This window comes from Bos javanicus, chromosome 23 (assembly GCF_032452875.1).
Source record: "Bos javanicus breed banteng chromosome 23, ARS-OSU_banteng_1.0, whole genome shotgun sequence".
NCBI lineage: Eukaryota > Metazoa > Chordata > Mammalia > Artiodactyla > Bovidae > Bos > Bos javanicus.
Window position 1 is genome coordinate 24,978,807 of NC_083890.1, and position 22,003 is coordinate 25,000,809.

General features: G+C 43.0%; 2 protein-coding genes across 6 annotated transcripts in view; both read right to left on the reverse strand.

Annotated features, from left to right (window-relative positions):
• Positions 1 to 3: 3 nt before the first annotated feature.
• On the reverse strand, positions 4 to 14,148 carry LOC133236421 (glutathione S-transferase A4). 4 transcript variants are annotated; one of them, XM_061398441.1, is made up of 7 exons: positions 14,062 to 14,148; positions 13,000 to 13,104; positions 7,152 to 7,203; positions 5,455 to 5,587; positions 4,471 to 4,612; positions 2,346 to 2,477; positions 4 to 602 (listed from the first exon to the last, which is right to left on the reverse strand). In XM_061398441.1, exons 2-7 carry the CDS (start codon positions 13,084 to 13,086, stop codon positions 480 to 482), a joined length of 669 nt encoding a protein of 222 aa, XP_061254425.1. In that variant the 5' UTR covers positions 13,087 to 13,104; positions 14,062 to 14,148; the 3' UTR covers positions 4 to 479. The 4 variants fall into 4 exon arrangements, 3 of the variants coding, with proteins under 3 accessions (XP_061254425.1, XP_061254426.1, XP_061254424.1); XM_061398442.1 differs by lacking the exon at positions 14,062 to 14,148 and adding an exon at positions 8,095 to 8,176 and having other exon boundaries at positions 13,000 to 13,082; XR_009732885.1 differs by lacking the exons at positions 13,000 to 13,104; positions 14,062 to 14,148 and adding exons at positions 1,440 to 1,569; positions 12,149 to 12,359 and having other exon boundaries at positions 514 to 602.
• Positions 14,149 to 17,747: 3,599 nt separating this feature from the next.
• CILK1 (ciliogenesis associated kinase 1) overlaps positions 17,748 to 22,003 on the reverse strand; it is a 30,261-nt gene continuing 26,005 nt past the window's right edge. For both annotated transcript variants that reach the window (XM_061398450.1, XM_061398449.1), the window contains exon 13: positions 17,748 to 21,324. In XM_061398450.1, coding sequence (XP_061254434.1) covers positions 21,170 to 21,324 — 155 coding nt within the window. In that variant the 3' untranslated portion in view covers positions 17,748 to 21,169. The remainder of the gene's footprint in view (positions 21,325 to 22,003) is intronic.

Below are 22,003 nucleotides of genomic sequence, written 5' to 3' on the forward strand. Positions count from 1 at the left end.
CAATGATTTGTAAATCCTTTATTTTAGTGAATATCAAAGGCATTCATCACTACCACGGATCTATTATAGCTCAGAGGAGAGTTACTATCTAGTAAAAACTCCATTGTTATTAGACACTAAAAACAGGAAGAGACTGGAGGGAGTTTAGAATGGGATAAGGAGAGGACAAAAGCTCAGGGGACAGACGATACAAGGTCCTACCCATCCCTGTACCAGGAAATGAACAGACAGAGCAGATCTAACTTAAAGGCTGATCTCTCCAAAAATATTTCAGAAGAGGTCCTGTAACAATCACTCACTGGACCAAAAAAACAGGTCGATGTTTCTCAAAGAGATATTAGGACATGAAAGACCAACTTAGGAACAATATACACAGCACCACGACAGAGCTGGATCACGGCAGCCTGGCTTCAATTAAGACACTACTGTGGACACATCAATCTCTGGGGGCAGTGCTCAGTCACAGCTGTACTGCTGTCCTATGGCATGAAGATGTTGTACACGGTTCTCACGTAGATGTCATCGGGGGGAGGCTTCTTCTTGCTGCCAGGTTCAAGGAATTTCTTAATTGTAGGGATATTACTGATTTTCACTGTGTACTCCTGAAAAGAGAAAACGCAAAAGTTCAAGGCTAAAATTGAACTTGAACTTCAAAGCTGCTCAGTCATGTCCGACTCTTTGCGACCCCATGGACTATACAGTCCATGGCGATCTCCAGGCCGGAATACTGGAGTGGGTAGCTGTTCCCTTCTCCAGGGTATCTTCCCAACCCAGGTATCAAACCCAGGTCTCCTGCACTGTAGGTGGATTCTTTACTGGCTGAGCCATTCTATGAAAATACGGTGCTGCAAAATGGCCCATCAAAGTGTCTGCAATAAATATTTGTTACAGGGATCCGAACAGAGCCATAATCCAACATCTGTTGAGGGGCTGATCTGTTGGTATTATTTACAATCTGCCACAGTGGCTGGGATCTAGACCAGGCTTTATGCAAATCCACACCACGATGTCAACTTTTTTCAGAGACAGCAAAATAAAAAAGATACTTAGAATGGGATTATACTTGCTTAAAGAAAAAAGAAGGACAAAAAAGACATGCTGCTGCTGCTAAGTCGCTTCAGTCGTGTCCGACTCTGTGCGACCCCATAGACGGCCGCCCACCAGGCTCCCTTGTCCCTGGGATTCTCCAGGCAAGAACACTGGAGTGGGTTGCCATTTCCTTCTCCAATGCATGAGAGTGAAAAGTGAAAGTGAAGTCGCTCAGTCGTGTCCAATTCTTCGAGACCCCGTGGACTGCAGCCCACCAGGCTCCTCCGTCCATGGGATTTCCCAGGCAAGAGTACTGGAGTGGGGTGCCATTTAAGTACCTCAAATATATTGCTCTAAGAAGAAAGTTTAAATAGAAATACTTTTAAAATTCATCAGACAGTACAAGTTACATTTTAAGGTTCAGCTTCCTTGGACATTTTTACTTCTATTAACAAATGAATTCTCTTTCCAGCTATGTGTGGACGATGGCCAGTTGCATTTTTGTAACGTAGGGTTCAAGACACCAGATATTCATGTAAACTGCAAAGAAGAAAAAGAAATCTGTTTTCATTCATAGAGTCAAATCTTAACAATTTTCAGTAATTGAGAGGAAAAATCCATTTGATCTGGTAAAAATTCTAAATTATATGGGAACTGAACATCCATTGTCTATAATTATTCTAATAAAATCTTTCAAAATAAAGAGGTCATTTACTTAAAAAGCTACCATTTACCAAATGTCTCCTGTGTACAAAGCACAGCCTTAATTAAGCATGTGTACAAACATTATACAGAAGTATTCACACATATGTCACTAATATTAACAAAAACTCTAGTATGGAATTTGTTCCAAGAGTGTAGTCACGCAGCAAAGTCGAGAGACAACTTCTTTCATGTGTAAACAACTGCTCAGCTCTAAGGGCCTGGGAACCAGAAAACCAATTTCAAGTCTGTACTTTCATTTCATTTTAATAACTAGAATCTAGCTTCCCCGATGGCTCAGTGGTAAAGAACCTGCCTGCCAGAAGCAGGTTTGATCCCTGGATCTGGAAGATCCCCTGGAGAAGGAAAGGAAATAGCAACCCACTCCAGGATTCTTGCCTGGGAAATCCCATGGACAGAGGAACCTGGCAGGGTACAATTTATGGGGTCACAAAACAGTTGGACACAACTCAAGAGACTGCACAACACCACCACCATAATGAGAACCAAAAATATTACATACACACACACAAACACAGAGCCAATCAATCAACAGACATTGAAGGAAGGCCTAAGAGTTGTGGGTCAATCTTCTAAAACATTAGTTTATTTACCTGGAGGTGAGGGAAGGCAGACAGGATATTAGGAATTTTCTCTTCTAGAGCCAAAATGGTCTGGAGTAGAATTATGTCTGCAAGACTCAGCTGATTACCAACAAGAAACCTTTGTCCATGACCCCGTAAAACCTGCAGGGTATAAATGTTTTACATCGGTTACAATGGTCGACATGGAGAAACTAATATAGCTATGGAATCAGTGCAGCATCTAAGAGCTGAAACCATGGCCTTTTTCTTTTATCTTTTTACAAATAACATCAACTAAGAGGAAGTTCCCTAAGAGAGAATGAGCAAAAAAGGTGTAGAAATGACAGCATCCATAGGTCTCTGCTTTATAACAGAATGAGACCCTGAAAAGCAGAAGGAAGTATTAATTCTGGATATAGCATCTGGTGCTTTAAAAGGATACAGCTATTCTGTAAATGCGTCAGCAGAAAAGAATTAGTCCTGATGCATTCAGGAGATGGTGGGAAGGATGTAAGAAGTAAGCCACTGGTCCTGTCCAAGGAGTCTAATCTATTTCCCAGTTCTGTGTTTCTATGACTGTCAGGACTCACAGTCGTAAACTAGACACGACAGTGAAGAAGAAAAAAAAAAAGCAGGCTTCCTTTAACATCTAAGATCCCCTGGAGAAGGGAATGGCTGCCTACTCCGGTATTCTTGCCTGGAGAATCCCATGGACAGAGGCTACAATCTGTGGAGTCGCAAAGAGTCAGACACGATGGAGCGACTAATATTTTCACTTCACTTTCAAGACCAAGAAAATTAAAAGAATGAGAATTCATCCTGACTCCCATATTGAGGGTTAGGTGCGGAGATTCACAGGAATAGATGGCGATTGGAAAGAAGCAAGGAACAGGGGGAGACCAGGGGAGAGCCCCTTTGCAGATATGTGTATGTGCGTGCATGTGTGTGTGTATGAGAGAGAGAGAGGGACTCTAAGATGATTCCAAATCAAACAGAGTGACTGGAGCCAGACTGGAGAAAGACAGAGTCTGGAATGTAGTCAGAGGCCAGAGTTCCAGTCCTGGCTCCCACCTTAGGCATGTCACGCAGTCTCTCTGTGGTTCTATTTCATTATGTGTAAAAAGAAGGTAACAGGATTGGTGGTCCAGTGGGTAAGAATCTGCCTGTCAATGAAGGGGACACGAGTTTGATCCCTGGTCTGGGAAGTTTCCACGTGCTGCGGAGCAACTAAGCCCTCGTGTCTCAACTACTGAAGCCCACGCACCCTAGAGCTTGGCAACGGGAGAAACCACCATGATGATAAGCCCACGCGCTACACCTAGAGAGAAGCCCTCATTCACCACAACCCGAGAAAGCCGGTGTGCAGCCACAAATACCCAGTGCAGCCCTAAATAACTAACTAAATAAGAAAGTAATAACTTTTAGCCCGTATGTTTGGCGGAGTTCTGACGTAGTCTGACTCACAGGGAGACAGAAGCTGGCAGTGACCCTTATCCGAGACACCTGTTCCTCCCTCACCACAGCCCATTTCTGCATCATCCTATTTTACATTCACAAAGTTCCTGCAGGCAAGAGACCATGAAACCAAGGGCAGAAACACTCAGAAAGCACCTCTCTTCCTTCTTATCTACTTCCACGTCAATGGCCAGAGGAAATCTGCCAATTCCCGGCTTTTACTTGCTCTTGTTTTTTAACTGAGGCATTTAAAATAATCCTTCTCCATTGAGGAAAAGAGAGGAGGAGTTGAAGTTCAGTAAAACAGATACCGTAATGAGACAAGAAAGAGAACAAAAGGGAAGAGAAATAAAACAGCCACGGTTCTTCTCTTCATATCCAACTATCAAGTAGGATGGAACGAAAGAAGGAAGGAAGGAGCTGGCTTCTGCTCTCCTGTGTCCTGTACAGGGTGCCACCTGGCAAAGGCAAGCAATGACAGTGCATACAGAGGTGAGCCTGTATCTTGGCCAGAGAGCATGGAAGACTCTGGAAGAGTAGGGGAGGCTCCAAGACATGCTGGCTTTGTGCTGACGCAACCGTCAGCTCTTTGGAACCCAGAGGGCTGGTCTAGCAGGGCTCAGCTTTTACTCTGCCTGAGCAGAAGAGGGGTGTTTTGTGGTCTGGTGATGCTGTCTCCATAGGCTTAGCTGCCACCTACCTTTTCGAACACAGGAAAGTATCTAATTATAGCCTTCTGGGCCATATTAGCCACTTCCTTTTGCTGATCGTCTGGTTTGAGGAAAGGATGCATGATAAGCAGTTCCAGAAGATCCAGGGTCCCCTCCACATACATGTCAATCCTTCAAAACACACACACAAAGCATTTTCTCAGTGGCCCCTCATTGGCTCCCACAGCTAAATATCCAGAATGCTTTTCTCTTACAGCTCGGGCTACTTAAATATCAAGAAGCATTCATCTCCACCTGTCCCTTAACAGCAAAGATGCAAAGTCAATTCTAGTTATAAATCAGAAAACTTCTTCAGAGAAACCCATCACAAATCTCGAAGTACCAGAGTCATGGATGTCCTTTCACCCATGCTCAGTATGGGTACAACTTCACATTTGTAAAAATAGTGGGTACCATTTACAGAATACTTGGTGTGTACGAGGAGTGGTGCTAAATACCCTACATCTAATATTTCATTGAATCCTACAGCATTATGAGGAATATACTATTAGTACCCTCATCACACTGGAAACTCATCAGGACACTAGAGCCTAACACTTTGCCCAGGGACATGATCCAGGAGGTACAAAGACCAGGCTCTGAGTTCAAATTATAAGCCAGTGCACAGTATTCTGGGCCTTGAATGTCACAGCAGCTTCTGATTCCTAATACTCAGTGATAATAGATTTGCAAGAACAGTAAAAAAAAAAAAAAAATCAAAACATTTAAGGATGCAGAAACCTCACCACACCCCAGACACAGTCTCTAATACCCAAATTCAATCCTTTCCCCTCATTTTACTCAGACTCTCTGTACTGACTTTCCAAGTGGTCTTGATGACCTTTCTGGAGGTTTGTTCCTTGTTTGTACTAACGATACAGGACATGCAGTGGACCAGGGGGCTGTGGAGGGTGGCTAATGAGCTAAGCATTGCTAGAGGTACAATTGAGAACACCCCGGAGGAGCCACAGTACAGGGTTCTCTCCTTGAGGTCTTTGCCGAAGAGATGGTGCTTGTCTGCGATGTAGTGGAGGATGCTCCGGGTCTGCACCAGCTTCATCCCGTCGATTTCAACCATTGGCACTTGCTGAAACAGCAGGTGGTTACCTGGGAACGGAAGCCCGGAGTTAGACGTGCTCTCTCCCCTTTCCCCCATCCCTCAAAAAATACTCTGCTGAATGGGGCCACAGCCTTAAGAAATAGTGTAAAGCTCCCCCAACTTCATTCAGGGGTGCTGATTTAGCCATAAAACAAGACTTAAAACTAGCATGGACATAAACCTTTCAATTTTCACCCCAGGAAAAACACTTAGTCTCAGTGTAAGGGGTGAGGGGTAACACAGTGAAGACATCTCTTTACAGAGCTGTGCTGGCCAATACAGTAGCCAGTAGTGGCATGCATATAATTAAGCCTTAATTTAAATTGAACTTTTTATTTTTTTGTGTGTGTGTGTGGCTGAGGCATGCAGCTTGCAGGATCTTAGTTCCCTGATTAGGGATTGAACCTGGGCCCACAAGACTGAAAGCCTAGAATCCTAACCACTAAGCCACCAGGGAACTCTAAATCAATTAAAAATTTTAAAGCTTAATATTTTTTTTGGCTGTGCCTGTGCCATGGGGCATGCAGAATCTTAGCTCCCTGAGTGGAGGTTGATTCCAAGCCCCACTGCAGTGGAAGTGCAGAGTCTTAACCACTGAGTCACCAGCAAAGTCCTAAAACTTTTGAAAAATTTAAAAGTCATTTCCTTCGTCCCCATGGACACAAGTGCTCAGGAGTCACGTATGGCTGGTGGCTCCTGCAACGGCCAGTGTAGAACACAACAACCCATCTGTGTAGAATGTCTATGACTGTGTCACTTGGTCAGTCTGATGATGAAGCCCAACGTACAGGCATCCACTTCCACAGCCCACCTACTGCCAAATACGCAGTCACCGGTCAAAAAGTCACCCCTTCCTTTCTTCAAGAAGACTGTCTCAAACACTTTACCTACACCAAACCCCAGGAAGAGTCACAAGCATAGCACACAGCCCAGTCCTGGAGGGCTTGAGGCGGGTTGAGGGCAGATATATACTCAGCACATGCGCAGTGTCACTCCTGATGGAGACATCACAGCCCTGCAGAGCTGGTCCCTCTCCAGGGATCCCTGAGTTGGGCCTCAGGACCCTGCTGATGGCAAGGAAGGAAGCTGCTTACAGGGGTCTGGGTGTGGAGGGAGGGTGGGACCAGGAGTTAAAGGCAGGCCTTTCACTGCTGTCTCATCCGTTTGGTACTTACTTGAGAAAGCAGCCCAGTGTAAACGGGGACTATTATCTGCACACTTCAAGCAGATGCTTCAGGTAATATGTAAGAGGTGGAAATTGAGGAGGGAAGGGATGAGGGAGTGGAAGAAAGAGGGGAAAAGGCAGAGGAAGGTCGGGGAGGAGAGAGAGATGGAAAAGGGCTGCTCAGTGGACAGAGGGAAGAACTACTCCCCCTCTGATTGGCTTTTATAGAACTACTGAAAATCAAGTGATTTTCTAGCAATTTCGGCCACTGTTCCTTCTTGCTTATCTGGTTTTAGGATACTGTTCTGGACGTTTAGTGTCAGCTGAATCTTTGTCCTTCCACTTAAATCAGCATTATCGACATTAAAAAATCAGCATTATTGACAGTAATACATTTTTATACTCACCATCCTGCAACTTCTGCAACTGTTCTTTTGTTTCTAAAAATTCTTCGTCAAACTAAAAAAGACACCCCCCAAAAAAAGAAGGGAAATGTCATTATGGTTTTAGGACCAAAAATACCAAGTTAAACTGCCCAAAAAACAGACAGAAAGAACATACTCAGTACCCATATCTTGGTTTCTAAATATCCCTGGGCTCCCACGGGTAAAATTTGATTCTGTTATGTCAAAAAGTGAGGATGTACTCAAAGACAAACAGATATATGTCAAAGCCCTAGCCACGTTTGGGACAATTCAAGTGATATCAGGCATAGATGAGAATCAGATCAGATCAGTCGCTCAGTCGTGTCTGACTCTTTGCGACCCCATGAATCGCAGCACGCCAGGCCTCCCTGTCCATCACCAACTCCCGGAGTTCACTGAAACTCACGTCCATCGAGTCCGTGATGCCATCCAGCCATCTCATTCTCTGTCGTCCCCTTCTCCTCCTGCCCTCAGTCCCTCCCAGCATCAGAATCTTTTCCAATGAGTCAACTCTTCACATGAGGTGGCCAAAGTACTGGAGTTTCAGTTTTAGCATCATTCCTTCCAAAGAAATCCCAGGGCTGATCTCCTTCAGAATGGACTGGTTGGATCTCCTTGCAGTCCAAGGATCAACCAAAAAAATCCTTGTGTCCATAAATGATGATTCAAAAAAAAAAGAAGAAAGAAAGCTCTCTTTTCCAGAATTAGCACTAATTAATGCAGAATTGTTCCTAATTAATGATAAAATTAGAAAATCACCAATTTTCACCCTATAATGTAATAACTGACTCTGATAAGGATCAAGATGCTGAAATCGTTGGGTCATTGGGCATAGAGTATTTACACAAAGCATCATCCCGCAGGTTACTTATTATGACAAAGAAAAAATGTCTCTGCAGATGTGGAAATCCCACCATCCACCTACCCAAGTGGTCAAGCTCAGTTCTCCACTGGGGCCACCTTGAGGCATCCCACGCTCTCTGCTGGGACAGTGAAGATACAGCGACCTGCAGAAACAGCATCCCAACCAGTTTAACCTGGACGGAGCTGCAAGGTGAGACGGGGGCGTATCCAGAATGTGCGACACTCTGCAGTATACAAATGGTCTGCACTCTTTCCAACCTCCAGAACTGTTTTTTTTTAAGCTCCTCCAGGACGCGCAGGTTTGGAAGCCAGTTGGGGGGACAGACTTTCTGCCTTTGCGGCTCCCGCTCTGTGGTCTTCATCACTTGTCTGGCTCCCGTTTTCCTAGACATCCATCTACTTCCCGACTGAAAGCATGAGCCCTGCTCTCAAGGGCAAATCTTTATTTACAAGGGATTCGACTGTAGCTAGGTAAACCTCCTCTGAAAATTCTTTAGGCCATTTGGCCTCCAAGTCACATTACTGACTCTTTATTTCTCTTGGCAGAAATTCATTCAAGAGATTCAATTCCTCCATCACACATTCCTTCTCTGTTAAGTGAAGAGTATGAAAGAAAAGAACAAAATGTAGATTCTGCTCTAGATGAAAAGAGAATAGAGACAACCACCAAGTGTCTAAATCTTGATTAGATCTTGGATGAGGGAGTGGTAGTTATAACTACTAAAGAGATACATTTAACAGCTATATAGACATTTGGGGCACAAGAGGCAACTTCTGAATTTGGGTTGTATATAATATGTTGTAAAACTGATGTTATTTTCTTAGTTGTGACAATGATATTACAGTTATGGGGACAATTTTATTTTTTTCTTAACAGGAAGACACATGCTGATGTCTGCAACTTACTTTCAAATGATTAAGAATAAAAAAAAGCAGAGACAGACGAAGGAAGGAGGCAAACAGCAAAATGTTAGCACCTGGTGAGTTTAGTTGAAAGGTATCCATTTTACTATTACAACTTTTCTGTAAGTTTTAAAGTTTCCAAACTAAAAGTTGGGGAGGAAAAGAAACACTGGAAAGTCCCTTTTCTTGTGACATATACAACATGCTCGAATATACTGATGTCCTTCTCATGCCCACTGAGGCCCCAAGTCCCTGGGTGGTTCCCAGTCGAGCCTGTGCCTTGCGCTGCCCCTCACCCCACGTCATCCCAGGAAGGACAGAGCCGCAGCACAGGCCTGGCCATTCTTTCGTCTACCTCACCTAGTCGACCAGAGGGGCATCAAGATGATGGGGTGAAGGCATGGCTTCTCCTATTCCCAGCCCTCCTGTGTGAGGAGAGGGCCTCGGTGCCCCTAGAGGCACTCCATCTGGGGCCCAGGAAACAGTAGCCTCAGGGTAAGAATGTTCTGGGCGTTTGAATGCTCAGGCGGTCAGCCGTGATGCCGAGGTGTTTCCACTGCACCACTGCTCTCACACTTTAATGAGCCTGATCATGTATAAAGCACATGAGAAAGCGTGTGTATGTGCCAGAACCCAGGCCCATCCCTCAAAGATTCACGTCCAATAGCTGGGAGAGACCAGGAATGTGCATTAAAAAAAAAAACAAACAAGCCTTTCCAAGCAACGTGGATGGACCTAGAGATTAACATACTAAATGCAGTAAGTCAAAGAAAAATATCATCTGACACCATTTATATGTGAAATCTTGAAAAAAAATGCCACAAATGAACCTGTTTATAAAATAGAACCACGTTCAGACATAGTACACAAACTTATGGTTACCAGCGTGGGGAAGAGGGCGCAGGAGGGACACATTAGGGGTTTGGGATTAGCAGATATACAAAATATTAGTAGTATTAGCAGATATACAAAATAGATAAACAACAAGGATCTAATGTATAGTGCAGAGAACTACATTCAGTATCTTGTAATAACCTATATTGGAAAAGAATCTCAAAAATATTTATAACTGAATCACTTTGCTGTACACCTGAAATAGTATAAATCAAATATACTTCAATAAAATTTCTTTTTAATTCCTTCCAAATGCCTCCGATTCTGGGTTTTGACTCCTGGGAACATGTAGCAAAATGCATGCTCTCTCTCACTAGAGAAACTCTCTCGTGTCAAACTTTATAATACTATTGGTCTGTAAGAAGAAACTGGCACCGGAACAGGAGGTGAGACGGCGGGAGACGGAGGAAGGTAAAAAGCGCAGGAGGCTGAGCTTGGAGGAGCTGGAGACTGTCTGGGGGCTGCCCCGGGGCTGTAAGGACAGACAGTGTGTGGTTTCTGTCCACACAATCAGCGGTCTCTGTTCCCTGACGGGGTGCTGATCCCCCAGGGGATCCTCTGGAGACGTGCCCCCATCCACATCATGCACTCCCTCCCTCTCCACACACCCTCTTCTTCTGAGCGAACTGCCCGGAAGTCCTGAATGAGGAGTGTGTGGCCTTCAAGTCTTCTCTTTTTTTTTTTTTTTTGGTTATTTTTTAATATGTTTATTTATTTTAATTGGAGGCTAATTACTTTACAATATTGTATTGGTTTTGCCATACATCAACATGAATCCACCACGGGTGTACACGTGTTCCCCATCCTGAATCCCCTCCCACCTCCCTCCCCGTACCATCCCTCTGAGTCATCCCAGTGCACCAGCCCCGAGCATCCTGTATCCTGCATCGAACCTGGACTGGCGATTCATTTCACATATGATATTATACATGTTTCAGTGCCATTCTCCCAAATCATCCCACTCTGGCCCTCTCCCAGAGTCCAAAAGACTGTTCTACGCATCTGTGTCTCTTTATGTCTTCTCTTTTACACTGTTCATTCCCCCTCTTCACAAGGAGGATCTGACCGGGTTTGGGGAGTCTTTGGGCAAATGAAGCTCCAAGCAGCCAAGACGCAGCATCCAGGACACAGCAGGGTCTGAGGACTCAAACCAAGTATGAGTTGGAAGATGCTGACTCCTGGAATTAGGCCAGGCTGCCTCCCAGCAGGTGTGAGGCACCTGGTTACTGGGATGTGTGTGCTTTACATGTCAGGCTCTACCTGACACTGTGACCCTGGAAATCACGAACTCACCCAGCTGCTGTAGCCCGGCCCTCCTGACTATTGCAGACCTGACTGAACACAGATGTGGCTGAAAATGTCTTTGGGCGCAGACATGGGAGGGATCCCTGAAACCAACTTTGGGGCATTGCTCCTGTAAACCACGTGGTCAGCCCTCATGAGGGAGGCCAGTCTTTCTCCTGGTTAGAGAACCTGGTCAGAGTGGACTTGAGACCCATGCCCCACACTGGGCTAAGTAAGTACCCTACCCTACCTGCCTGCCTGGTCTGGGGGAGGTGGATAATAGGACTCATGCTCCCTTTTGTTTAACTTACTTAGGGTTGGGTTGCTATGAGTGTAACCAAGAATCCTGACCCACAGCTGAGTAGGAAGCACAGAATGAAGCTAGGGAGGAAGGGATTCGGACAAGGGCTTCCAGTATCTACATATACAAGACAGCAACTGCAAGCTCAGAAGCACACAGGGTCAGACAGGTGACATAAACAAGCCAAATAGGCTCAAGTCAAGGGATCAAGAACTGTTGCCCTCTCTTCTCAACACAACTAGAGAAAGTGTTCTGAGATCATAGGGAATGGTGGAGACTACATAAACTAGAAAGGTCCATCTGCAGGGGCTGTCCCTCTTAGAGTCAGCAACGGCTGCCCTATGAAAATGAGGCCCTAGGAGCATCAGATCTTCCAACTTCTCAAGAGAAGTCAGAAATCAGAATCTGTATATAAAAATGGTATCAACTAACTTAGAAAACTGTAAAATGCTGTGTGGTGAGATATAATGACAGGCAAGGAAACCAAAGCCTAACCAAACCAATAAATAAAAAACAAAACCCCAAACCCAACTATGTTCATTTATCACCTTTGGAGTTTGGTAGGGTCATGACTCATTATTCTGAAAATTGATAGAATCAAGCATTTATTCTGCTTTTCTTAAGTGAACTGTAATGTGCTTTAAGGTAATTAAGAACATAACCAGTGAACAAATACTCTTTATAAGAGAATCACAGTTCAACTTAGGTGAAATAACAGAAATAGAAAAATCACCATTTTGTAACCCCTAACAACGGTGATGATCAAGGCTGCAAAGACGGTGGCTGAAAGGGTAACAGAGGAAAACTTCATACTGTGGGAACAGGCTGATGTCAAGGAAACACAATGATCACACTCAGCAACGCTGAAAACGAGACAGGTTGACGTCACGTGCCCGTGATGTCGCATATGAGAAACATGTTCACACTACCACTTTTGCTGCAGTCTGGCAGGGAAAAAAAAAGAGAAGGAGAAAAAGGAGCCTGGATTTGATCAGACTTCTGGATCCAATTAGTAGTTTACAGGAAACAGACAGAAGAGGGGAACAGGTTAAAATGAGAGTAAATCCATCAAATTCAGAATGAGGGGCATTTGACAAGCAGTTACTTCCACAAGTCGCCCCAGGAACAACCACAGACACGCACCCAAATCGTGACTACTAATATCTGTTTTATGTTTCTATCAAGAAGCAGCTCCAAGAACGGAGCAAAAATAAGACCAAAACCACTGTGGGCCAAAGGATATGGGCATGCAGGGGCTTCAAGCCTGAAGTCACTAAAGTAAATAGGAAACAGATCTAAACCTAGAGATTTTATAGTCACCAAGTTCTGGGTGTAATTGGCAAATTGCAGGTTCATGCCTGTTTTCCTCATTATAAATACTTACTGGTGGTAGATCAGAAGCAAATGATTAAGGCTTAAAGTAAAAGAGAATTTCATCAACTACACTCCATTTAGAAAAAGAAAAATTCTTGAGAGGAAGGACTCTTCTGACTCACTGAAGCAGGTCTGTAATATTACCGGGAGAGGACAGAGCTCAACGTTATAAGACAAATCTGTGCAGAAACACCAGTATAGCTAGGGTACCTCGACTCCGGCAGCAGCTAACACCCATCGCACAGATTCCATCCGGCCTCGTCCGTTGGGATAGTGGAGCTTGGGTTTCGTGGCCATCACGGCCTTTCAGGTTTTCTGAAATACAAACGCAGCACTCCTCGCAAAAGAACAGCCTCAATTTCGCGTTCTCAGTCCAGTATTCAGGGGCTAACTGAATATTCAGGGTTTTGACAAACTGGGGGGTTCTGTGGGGGTTGGGGGAGGAGGGATTTTGTGGGTTTCTGTTTTTTGTTTTTAAACTGCGTTTGCCCTCAATCAATAAAAACAGACTACCATTTTAAAACCTTAAAAAACAACCACCACCTTTGCCTTTCAAATAGTTTCATAGCTTTATGATTTATTATTCTGGATCTTGGGAAGCGGGGGGCTATTTCCTGTAAAGACATTTGGGCTAGCAGCACAGGACTTCACAGAATCACCACACCATATACTTTAACCTTGAAAATCTCAGATTTCCCAAATTCGGCCTGTACAGGCCAGACCAAGGACCGCGGAAGAGACGTCCACACCCATGGAACCTCTGCAAAAATTCACTTTCACATGCATCAGATTCGAGCCTCACAGCAACAGAAGAAGGAGGGGTCAATTATTACTATTGTCCGCAAGACGTGCGTCTGCGGGCAGGGCCCGGGGTGGTGGCCCCGGGCCCTGCACACCCCCGCCCCCCCTGGACAGAAGCCCCCAGGCCCTTCTTGCGCCCAGGCCACCGCTCGGCACCCGAGACAGGCTCTCAGCGCTCCGCGCGGCCGCTCAGTCCGCGCTGGGAGACCATCAGAGCTTGCCTTCCACCCAGGGCTCTGGACTGCACAGAACGGGTTAATAAGGATACGCACGCCGACCAAGCAAGACCCCTCACCCCAACCCAGGGGTCCGTGTCTGCCGGGATAGGAACAGGGCCGCGGGAGCGAGACAGGGATAGATAGGATGAATGCGGGGTGATTCCAGGATGAGGAAGGAGCGTGAGAGACTCGGAGCCGCGAGAAACAAGAAGAGGGGGGAAGGGGAGGTGGGAGTGACAAGAGGGAGACAGACCTGGCTCCACTCGGAGTGACCAGAACCGCACAAAGGCGCCCAGCGAGCGGTCTGCAGCCGGGGGACCCGAGGGCGCCGGTGGGCGAGGCTCCAGAATATTTCACCAATAGAGACGGCAATATTTAGCATGCTCCACCCATCTGCAAGGCATGCTGGATGCAACTCCAAATCAAGCCCGTTTTAACAGCAATTTTTGCAATTTGAGGGAATAATTTTTAAGTGTTAGTTAGGTTTGGACCTTAGTTTAAGATATATTTTAGAGATCCGGCATTTAGAAAACAAAGAAAAAGTCGACATATCCTTAAAGACAGAAGTTTCTTGTAGTTTATATACTGCGCGAACTACCACAGGTTTTCGGATGTGAGGGCGATCTGGTTGCGACATCTGTCACCCCATTGATCGCCAGGGTTGATTCGGCTGATCTGGCTGGCTAGGCGGGTGTCCCCTTCCTCCCTCACCGCTCCATGTGCGTCCCTCCCGAAGCTGCGCGCTCGGTCGAAGAGGACGACCATCCCCGCTAGAGGAGGACCGGTCTTCGGTCAAGGGTATACGAGTAGCTGCGCTCCCCTGCTAGAACCTCCAAACAAGCTCTCAAGGTCCATTTGTAGGAGAACGTAGGGTAGTCAAGCTTCCAAGACTCCAGACACATCCAAATGAGGCGCTGCACGTGGCAGTCTGCCTTTCTTTTGACTATTTTACAATTTTTCTATTAACATTATTAGAACTTAATTTCACACTTTGTGTGTGTAAAATGTATAATGAATGTTTATACATACTTACATATAATACGGAGAAGGCAATGGCACCCCACTCCAGTACCCTTGCCTGGAAGACTGCAGTCCATGGGGTCGCACAGAGTCGGACATGACTGAAGCGACTTAGCAGCAGCAGCACATATAATACAATTAATACATAATTGTATATAGTTTATTCTTCATGTATTTTTAGTTTATATATATATGTATTTCCTCTTTCCTCCTTTCTTCCTTGACTCAGTGAATCCTCTTGAGCCTCTCCTTCATTTCCTACACTTTCGACAAAACTGGTTTAATCCACAGCACCTTCTTGGATGGGAGGAAGTGGGGGCCTTGGGGTAGAGGTGTCAGTGGGGCTACAACTATAATCTGGGTGGTAATTAAGCTAGAGCTTTAAAAAATATTTTAAGACTATCAAAATTATTATAGAAAAATTCACACAAATTTTAAGGTTAAAAATGTATGCCTCCAAAAGGCCTATTTCTTGTTTCCTGAGGCAGCCTCTCCTATTTCGCAGACTATAGATGTTAATTATTGTTTTCACCCAGGAGGGGTTCTTGAAATTACCTGGCTTGAGAAGCCTGTGCTGCTGATCAATTACAGCAACTGACAAGATCAGATTTTATTTTCTGTAGATTTCTCTGGCAGAAACAGGGAGAATGACCTGGGACTGTTCAGGGTGGGGAAAGAGAAACCTGGAAATATCCGTGTGTATTATAGTATAGCATCATAAATTAGAAGAAGATAGATAAGAAAAGGTAAGATATTAAGGGGGTGGATGGGAGGAAGAGAAGTCTAAACTGATGTCCTCTCCCTAAGCACACACACACTTTCTTTTCCATCCTCATTTACTTTTCTGAACATTTATTGTCATATAATATACTATATATTTATTTTGATATCTATCTGGAATTTTGATAGAATGTAAATTCCAACAGGTTAGGGGGTTTTCATATTTCTTAAAATGTACCTTTGTATACCCTGATCCTAGAATAATGCTTAGGGCAGAGAAGACATTCAGAGAACACTTGTGGAAACAAACAATGAACGATGCTTTGGTTTCTAGCTCCATAGAGATTTGGGGGACATAATGAATGGGTTTGTCTTTTATTCTCACAAGCCACACACTTGTAAATGTCACTAGACAGTTGAAAGGCCAGCGGGAGGTTAGGGTTAGCAGATATAAGCTGTTACATATAGAATGGATAAACAACGAGGTCCTACAGTACAGCACAGAGAACTATATTCAATGTCCTGTGATAAACCGTAAGGGAAAAGAATAGTAAATAAGAATTATGTATAACTGAAGCACTTTGCTGTATAGCAGAAATTAACATAATACTATGAATCAACTATACTTCAACTAAAAAAATAAAATTCTCTTTTTTTTTTTTAATTTAAAAAGAGGCCAGTGACAACTCAGAAGAGAGGACTGAGATGGATTCATCTGGCAGTAAAACAAAGTATCCAGAGCAAGTGTGTAAAGTAAGAAGAAAAGCAAACAAGAACAGCTGGGCACCCCTAGAACAGGAAGTCATTTTCAAACAGGAATAATAGTACATATTCAATTTCATCTTTCTAATTCTGACTTAACACAGACATTACTCAGTTTGACATAGGTAGGCAAGCCATATTTTTCAAACCTGCTGGAGGTGGTGATCTTTATCAGTTTTTTCCAGCTCACCTTTCTGCAAAGATTCACTTTCATTGAACTATACAGGAAGAGCACTATTATCAACTTTGTTGATCAGTTAAATCTCTATATCTATTTGCTTCTTCTAATTGGTTGAACCATATCAAATTGCTGGTATTTTACTATTTTCTTTTTTTAAAAAAAAAAAGGACACTTCTATGTCCAACCTAATAGAAGTTACATCATCCTAGCAATCTTGTTTACCTGAAAGAGAAACTAAGGCAGTGTCATAAGACTCTCATTAAACATGCTTGTGGAGAAATAAAAAAAAAATCCTGTTTAATTCTGCCATTCTATGAAAGTACCCTTAGGTCATTCTGCTCCTTGGAAGCCCCTGAAATTATTTTATTCCTGGAGACCCTTGGAGTTGCTCTCAACCTGGGACAGTCTTATTCTCGGTGTCTTTCTACCTACTGGATATATATATTTAAATTCAGAGGCCATGGGAACTTGTCTCAGCCTTTGACCCTTCCCCCCACCCACTCAGTAGCAGGTAAAATTGCCTTAACAAAAATCAAGAGCTTTAAAAATCAGTTTAAGAGGAGCTTTTCTAAGTAAACATTCCAGAAAGAGAGTCACAATGGTTTAAATTCAGTCCCAGCTGTTCTAACAGCAGGCTTTGATAGCAGGAAGGAAGACTGAGAGCTTGAATCTGTGGGGCATCTGAAGGGCTGAGGGGAGATGGGGGGTCATTAGACGAACGGGGTGATGACACACTCAGGTTGGGGGTGTTCTGATAGGCTAGGGCACATTTATGGATTCACCAATACAAGGTTGATTGGTAAATCATTGTCCCTCAAAATTCTTTCAAGGACTCAAAGAATGTTTGGTAAATGAATTTTCTGTGGAATCCTGTATGGAATTCATGAAGGTATGAGCTTCTTTTGAAGGTTTATACTGTACATGTTTATATTGTACATGTGACTATACTGTGAAAGCTAGAAAAATACAAGGTAGGTATTTGTCATGATGAAATCAGCAACAAGAAATTGTTTTGATGTGCTTTTTGTTTTGTCAAAATATTCCTAGTCACCTAATTTGCTAAAAGCTAAATTTAAATAGTCTCCACATTGCAAAATACCGCTTCCTACTGCTGGTCTAAGTATATGCTATCAATTTCACAGCAGTAAACACTCTAATAGGTGTTAAGAAATTATAAAATATGAAAATTTCAAATTAGGAAATAGTAATGTTATTGTTTGATGGAAGAACATAACAACAAAAATAGAACATTCAAATCAATTTTTCTTAAACTGTAACTTTATTTGGAGCAGAATTTTCCTTAAGTAAAGTTAACATTTTTAAACACCTTAGGACAAACTATTCAAAAAGGAACATTTTATTTCAGAAGGGGCTTGAGTAAATAGTTTTCGGTCCTCCTATCTTCTCATCATTATGAATATTTGCTTTATAATTAAATATATTCTTAGTTGCTCCCTTGTAATCAAATCAGGTGACGAAATTGCTGTCAGTACTGAACTATCCAAGATCAGAAGACTATTCAGGCCATTTTAAATTCACATTAGCAGTGTCTGTAAGAAACTGATAATACAGATTAAGGTGATATTTGCCCCCCCAGTTTGTCTTCTGTTGGTTTCCATGAGAAGGTCCTCACAATAAATTATATAAAATACAGTACTTTGGTTGGAAATTGTAAAAATAATTCTAAAAATTAACCACATATCTTAAACAAGTTGCTACAGTATGCTTTAAATGATAGAAAATAATTAGTACATCAAACATTTTCTTATAAACATATTGCTTTGGATCACACACTGAGCTAAAACATACAGCCTGTATTCTTTTTCTCTCCTAAATGGCACAAAACAATGGCTTGATGCCACTTCGTAAGAAAACATGGTGCCTGTGAACTCCAACAGTACTGGTGATTTGTACTTAAAAACAATTCTGTTTTACATGGCTTGTCTGGAGTCAAGTGTTTAATTTTTTATCATTCCAGAATATGACACAGCATCCGTTTACTAGACGTTTATGGTCCTTGAAGCAAGAGATCTGTAAGAAACTGCTTGAGAAAATCGGTTTTCTTCCTATTTAAATCATATATGAGCTGGCTGAGGGCTTAGTAATTAATGGCAGCTTACTGTGAAATGAACAATCACACGAAGAATAGCTTTTAGGCTCATGCGACTTTCCCTGCAGTTCACACGCATACCCTTTGGCATAACCACTGTCACTGAACCCTTGGGCACTATACCATCTCCTGAAGTCCCCTAAAACTTTATGCCTGACATGAGGTACAGTCGTGGGTAGGTATAGTTAAACTTATCATTCCTCTTGGTGTCTTGTAGATTTTATAATCTTATAGTAACTAAAAATACAAGAAACAGGCAGTATTTTCTTTTTACTTAACAAAGTATTGGTGACTTTTCCCTTTCTACAGTAATCAGCTTGTATGCTCAGTGCATCCTTTACCCATTTCAGGGTGAGAATAAAAGAACTTTAGAGGATTTTGCTAGTTCTTTAGAACTGATCTTGTTTTTTTCAGCCTTCTATTTTACTCAATGCAGTGTCAGCTTCTCGACTTTCAAATGAATAAGGGAAATTGTCTGCTGATAAACAAAGGAAAGAGGAAGAGGATGAAAAGACAAATATTTTCTGTATTGAGGCCCTACAAAAGTAATAGAAAAACAATTTTATAATGTATAGTAACCAGGTAAGTAGGTTTTCCAATTAAAATGTAATGACCTTAACATAAGCTAGAGGACCAGGAATATGGCATTCATAATCCATCTGGTTCTCTAGTGGGTATTTACGATTTTAAACCAGCTTTCTAGCAAGGTGGGTAAGCGTTCAGATTAACTTACTTTTTATTCCTAATACAGAAAGGGGAAATAAATATTAACCGCATAGTAAAGGACTCATCTCTGAAAACACATTCTCTGTTGATTGAGATAATGAGAATATAATACAGAAATAAATTCAGCTTCAAGTTGTGCTTACATATACATATTTATTTCCTGAAGCTTTGCTGCCAGTTTGTTAACAGGAAAATATGACCTCTCAAATCCACATCTATCATTTGCTTTTCTCATGCCCCCAGCAATCATGGTGCTTGGTTAAGTACCTTTTTGAGTCAGATTCTCGAAGACACAAATTGCTCCCTGATTTTAGGTGAGGGCCCTTTGGGAACCATGGGCTGCAACATATTATTAATACATCAACACAGAAATGTATCCACTTATTAGGCTGAACCATATCAAAGTACCAATATTCATTTTCACCTATCATTTTAACTTACAAAAATGACAATTTCATTGACTCCACTTGCTATATCCTAGAACCAAACAAAAGTGACTTGAGCCCTGGGAAAAAGTGAGTCTATACACTCTAGAGATGATGTCGCGTTCACTGGCAGTGACCTTCTTTCTTGTCTTTCAGGTAATTACGAGTGGAGGTGAGTGTGCCTGACAGAGTGGATCAGAGTGGACTTCCTTTTTCTGTCTCCAAACTAGCTTTGTCATTTTCAAAACTGCTGTAAACATTCCTCTCAATGGAACAGCCTCTGCCCAATGGAGTTCTCACTGTTGAAAGAAACTACACAAGGGTTTAGAGTTCTTCAAATGTGGCACGTGACGGACACTTGACATCATGGTAACTGTGGCTTCACAGACCAGTGGGACCTCTGCCATCTATTTTTTTCTTGCTCCCCAAATTGCCCTGATAATCGGACCAGAGGGCAGACAATGACTATTCATCGTCTATCTCTGGCCAGGCCTGGAGGACTGAGCTAAATGCAACATTCTAAGGGTTGTGCTACTTTGAAACTTTGCTTTTGGGTCATGTATCTTGGCAGGGATATAAGTTTAAGTCACTGTGTTAACCTTTATGTGGAGAACCTTTTGGCTTCAAAAGCTTCCCTTTTATGGGTACTTATAGAAAGTGACTTCAAAAATGGAAGAAAATAGAATGTGATGGCATAGCTTGGTTTCAGCTGGATTATCACCAGCCACCAAAAAACGCGTTGTAAACATTTCTAAAAATATTTACTTAGAGTTTTTTCATCTGGGGAGTAAAAAGAAAACAAAGTGAATTATGTAATAGTACTTTCAGAACAGCACAGCGGTATTAAAAAGTCAAACCAATAACACGGTATTGAGAAACGGCAGATGGTCAGTTTTCTAGCGCTGACGTCAGTCCAGAAAAGCTTAAAGTACCGAACATGCCACATTTAAAATTTAACCACTTCACAAATATCCACACACATTGAGGAAATAACCCTTTATCGCGTAGCTGTAAATTGCACCCCTGTTGCAATACTGCATCAATATTATTATATTTTTAAAAATCTGTATAAAATATTATCTGGAACCCCAAAGGAAAATCAATTAATCTTTAAAAAGTTCCTTACAAAGTTGACTGTATAAAATGCTAAAACATAATCCATATATACAAAATGCTGCTGTTTAAGAAAATAATGGGACCCAGTTTTAGAATAAAATAACTTTGTACAAAAAAAAAGTACTGCATTCAAATCAATATTAAAAAAAAAAAACTTTAAAAAAGAATATTGAAATGTCTCAGTTCAGAAGAATAACTATAAAGTGTTTGCTTTTCCACCAACCGAAAGTCTGTTGCAGGTGGAATACCAGCTGGCCAAGGGACAGGGTCCTACTGTGCCCTACAAAAGGTTTCGTGACAGTCATCGCCGAGACGCGTACTTAGCGATCCAGTCCGTCCTGCCGTGTACAGGCTGGGCGGCTGGAGGCCGGGGCAGCAACCCAGGAGTGCTTCTAGGCTGGGTGTGGAAAAACGGTCGTCCAGGATGAGGTCTCACAGCCTTCAAGGAAGAATAGCCTGTAGGGAAAGAGAAGGGTGGGTCTGATTGATTTGGGCCCAGACAAAGTACAGCAAAGAGCATCTTGGTGACATAAATATCAGAAAAGCAGAGCTCAAGAGAAGCCACGCCCTTGGAGTTGGCCCTCCCAATTAAGGACACCCTCATCCTGTATCAGGCAGGCCAGAGACACTCGTGTCATTCCGGTGTGTGCTCAGTCATGTCCAGCTCTTTGCGGCTCAATGGACGGTAGCTCCCCAGGCTCCTCTGCCCATGGAATTTGTGGTGGTTTAGTCGCTGAGTTGTGTCCAACTCTTGCAAACCCTTGGACTGTAGACCCTCAGGCTCCTCTGCCCATGGAATTTTCCAGGCAAGAATACTGTAAGTGGGTTGCTATTTCCTTGCATCTGCCAGGCCCATTCTGCCTGCAGGCCCACGCACTAAGAGCCCAAAATACAGAGTTTGCTTGTTCATCTCCTGTTGATCTTTACCCAATGGCTCCTCTGCAGTGAGGTCTCCTTCGGCCGCCCTGTGTAAAATGCCCGTCTGTACCCTACACTCCTGCCCCCATGCTTCCTGCTCCCTGCTTTATTTTCCCCTTAGCACTTTGGAGCATCTTATTTGGTTTACTTGCTGTCTGTGCAGTACAGGTTCCAGGAGGACAAGGAATTTTGTTGTCTCCTTCATTTGTGGATCCTA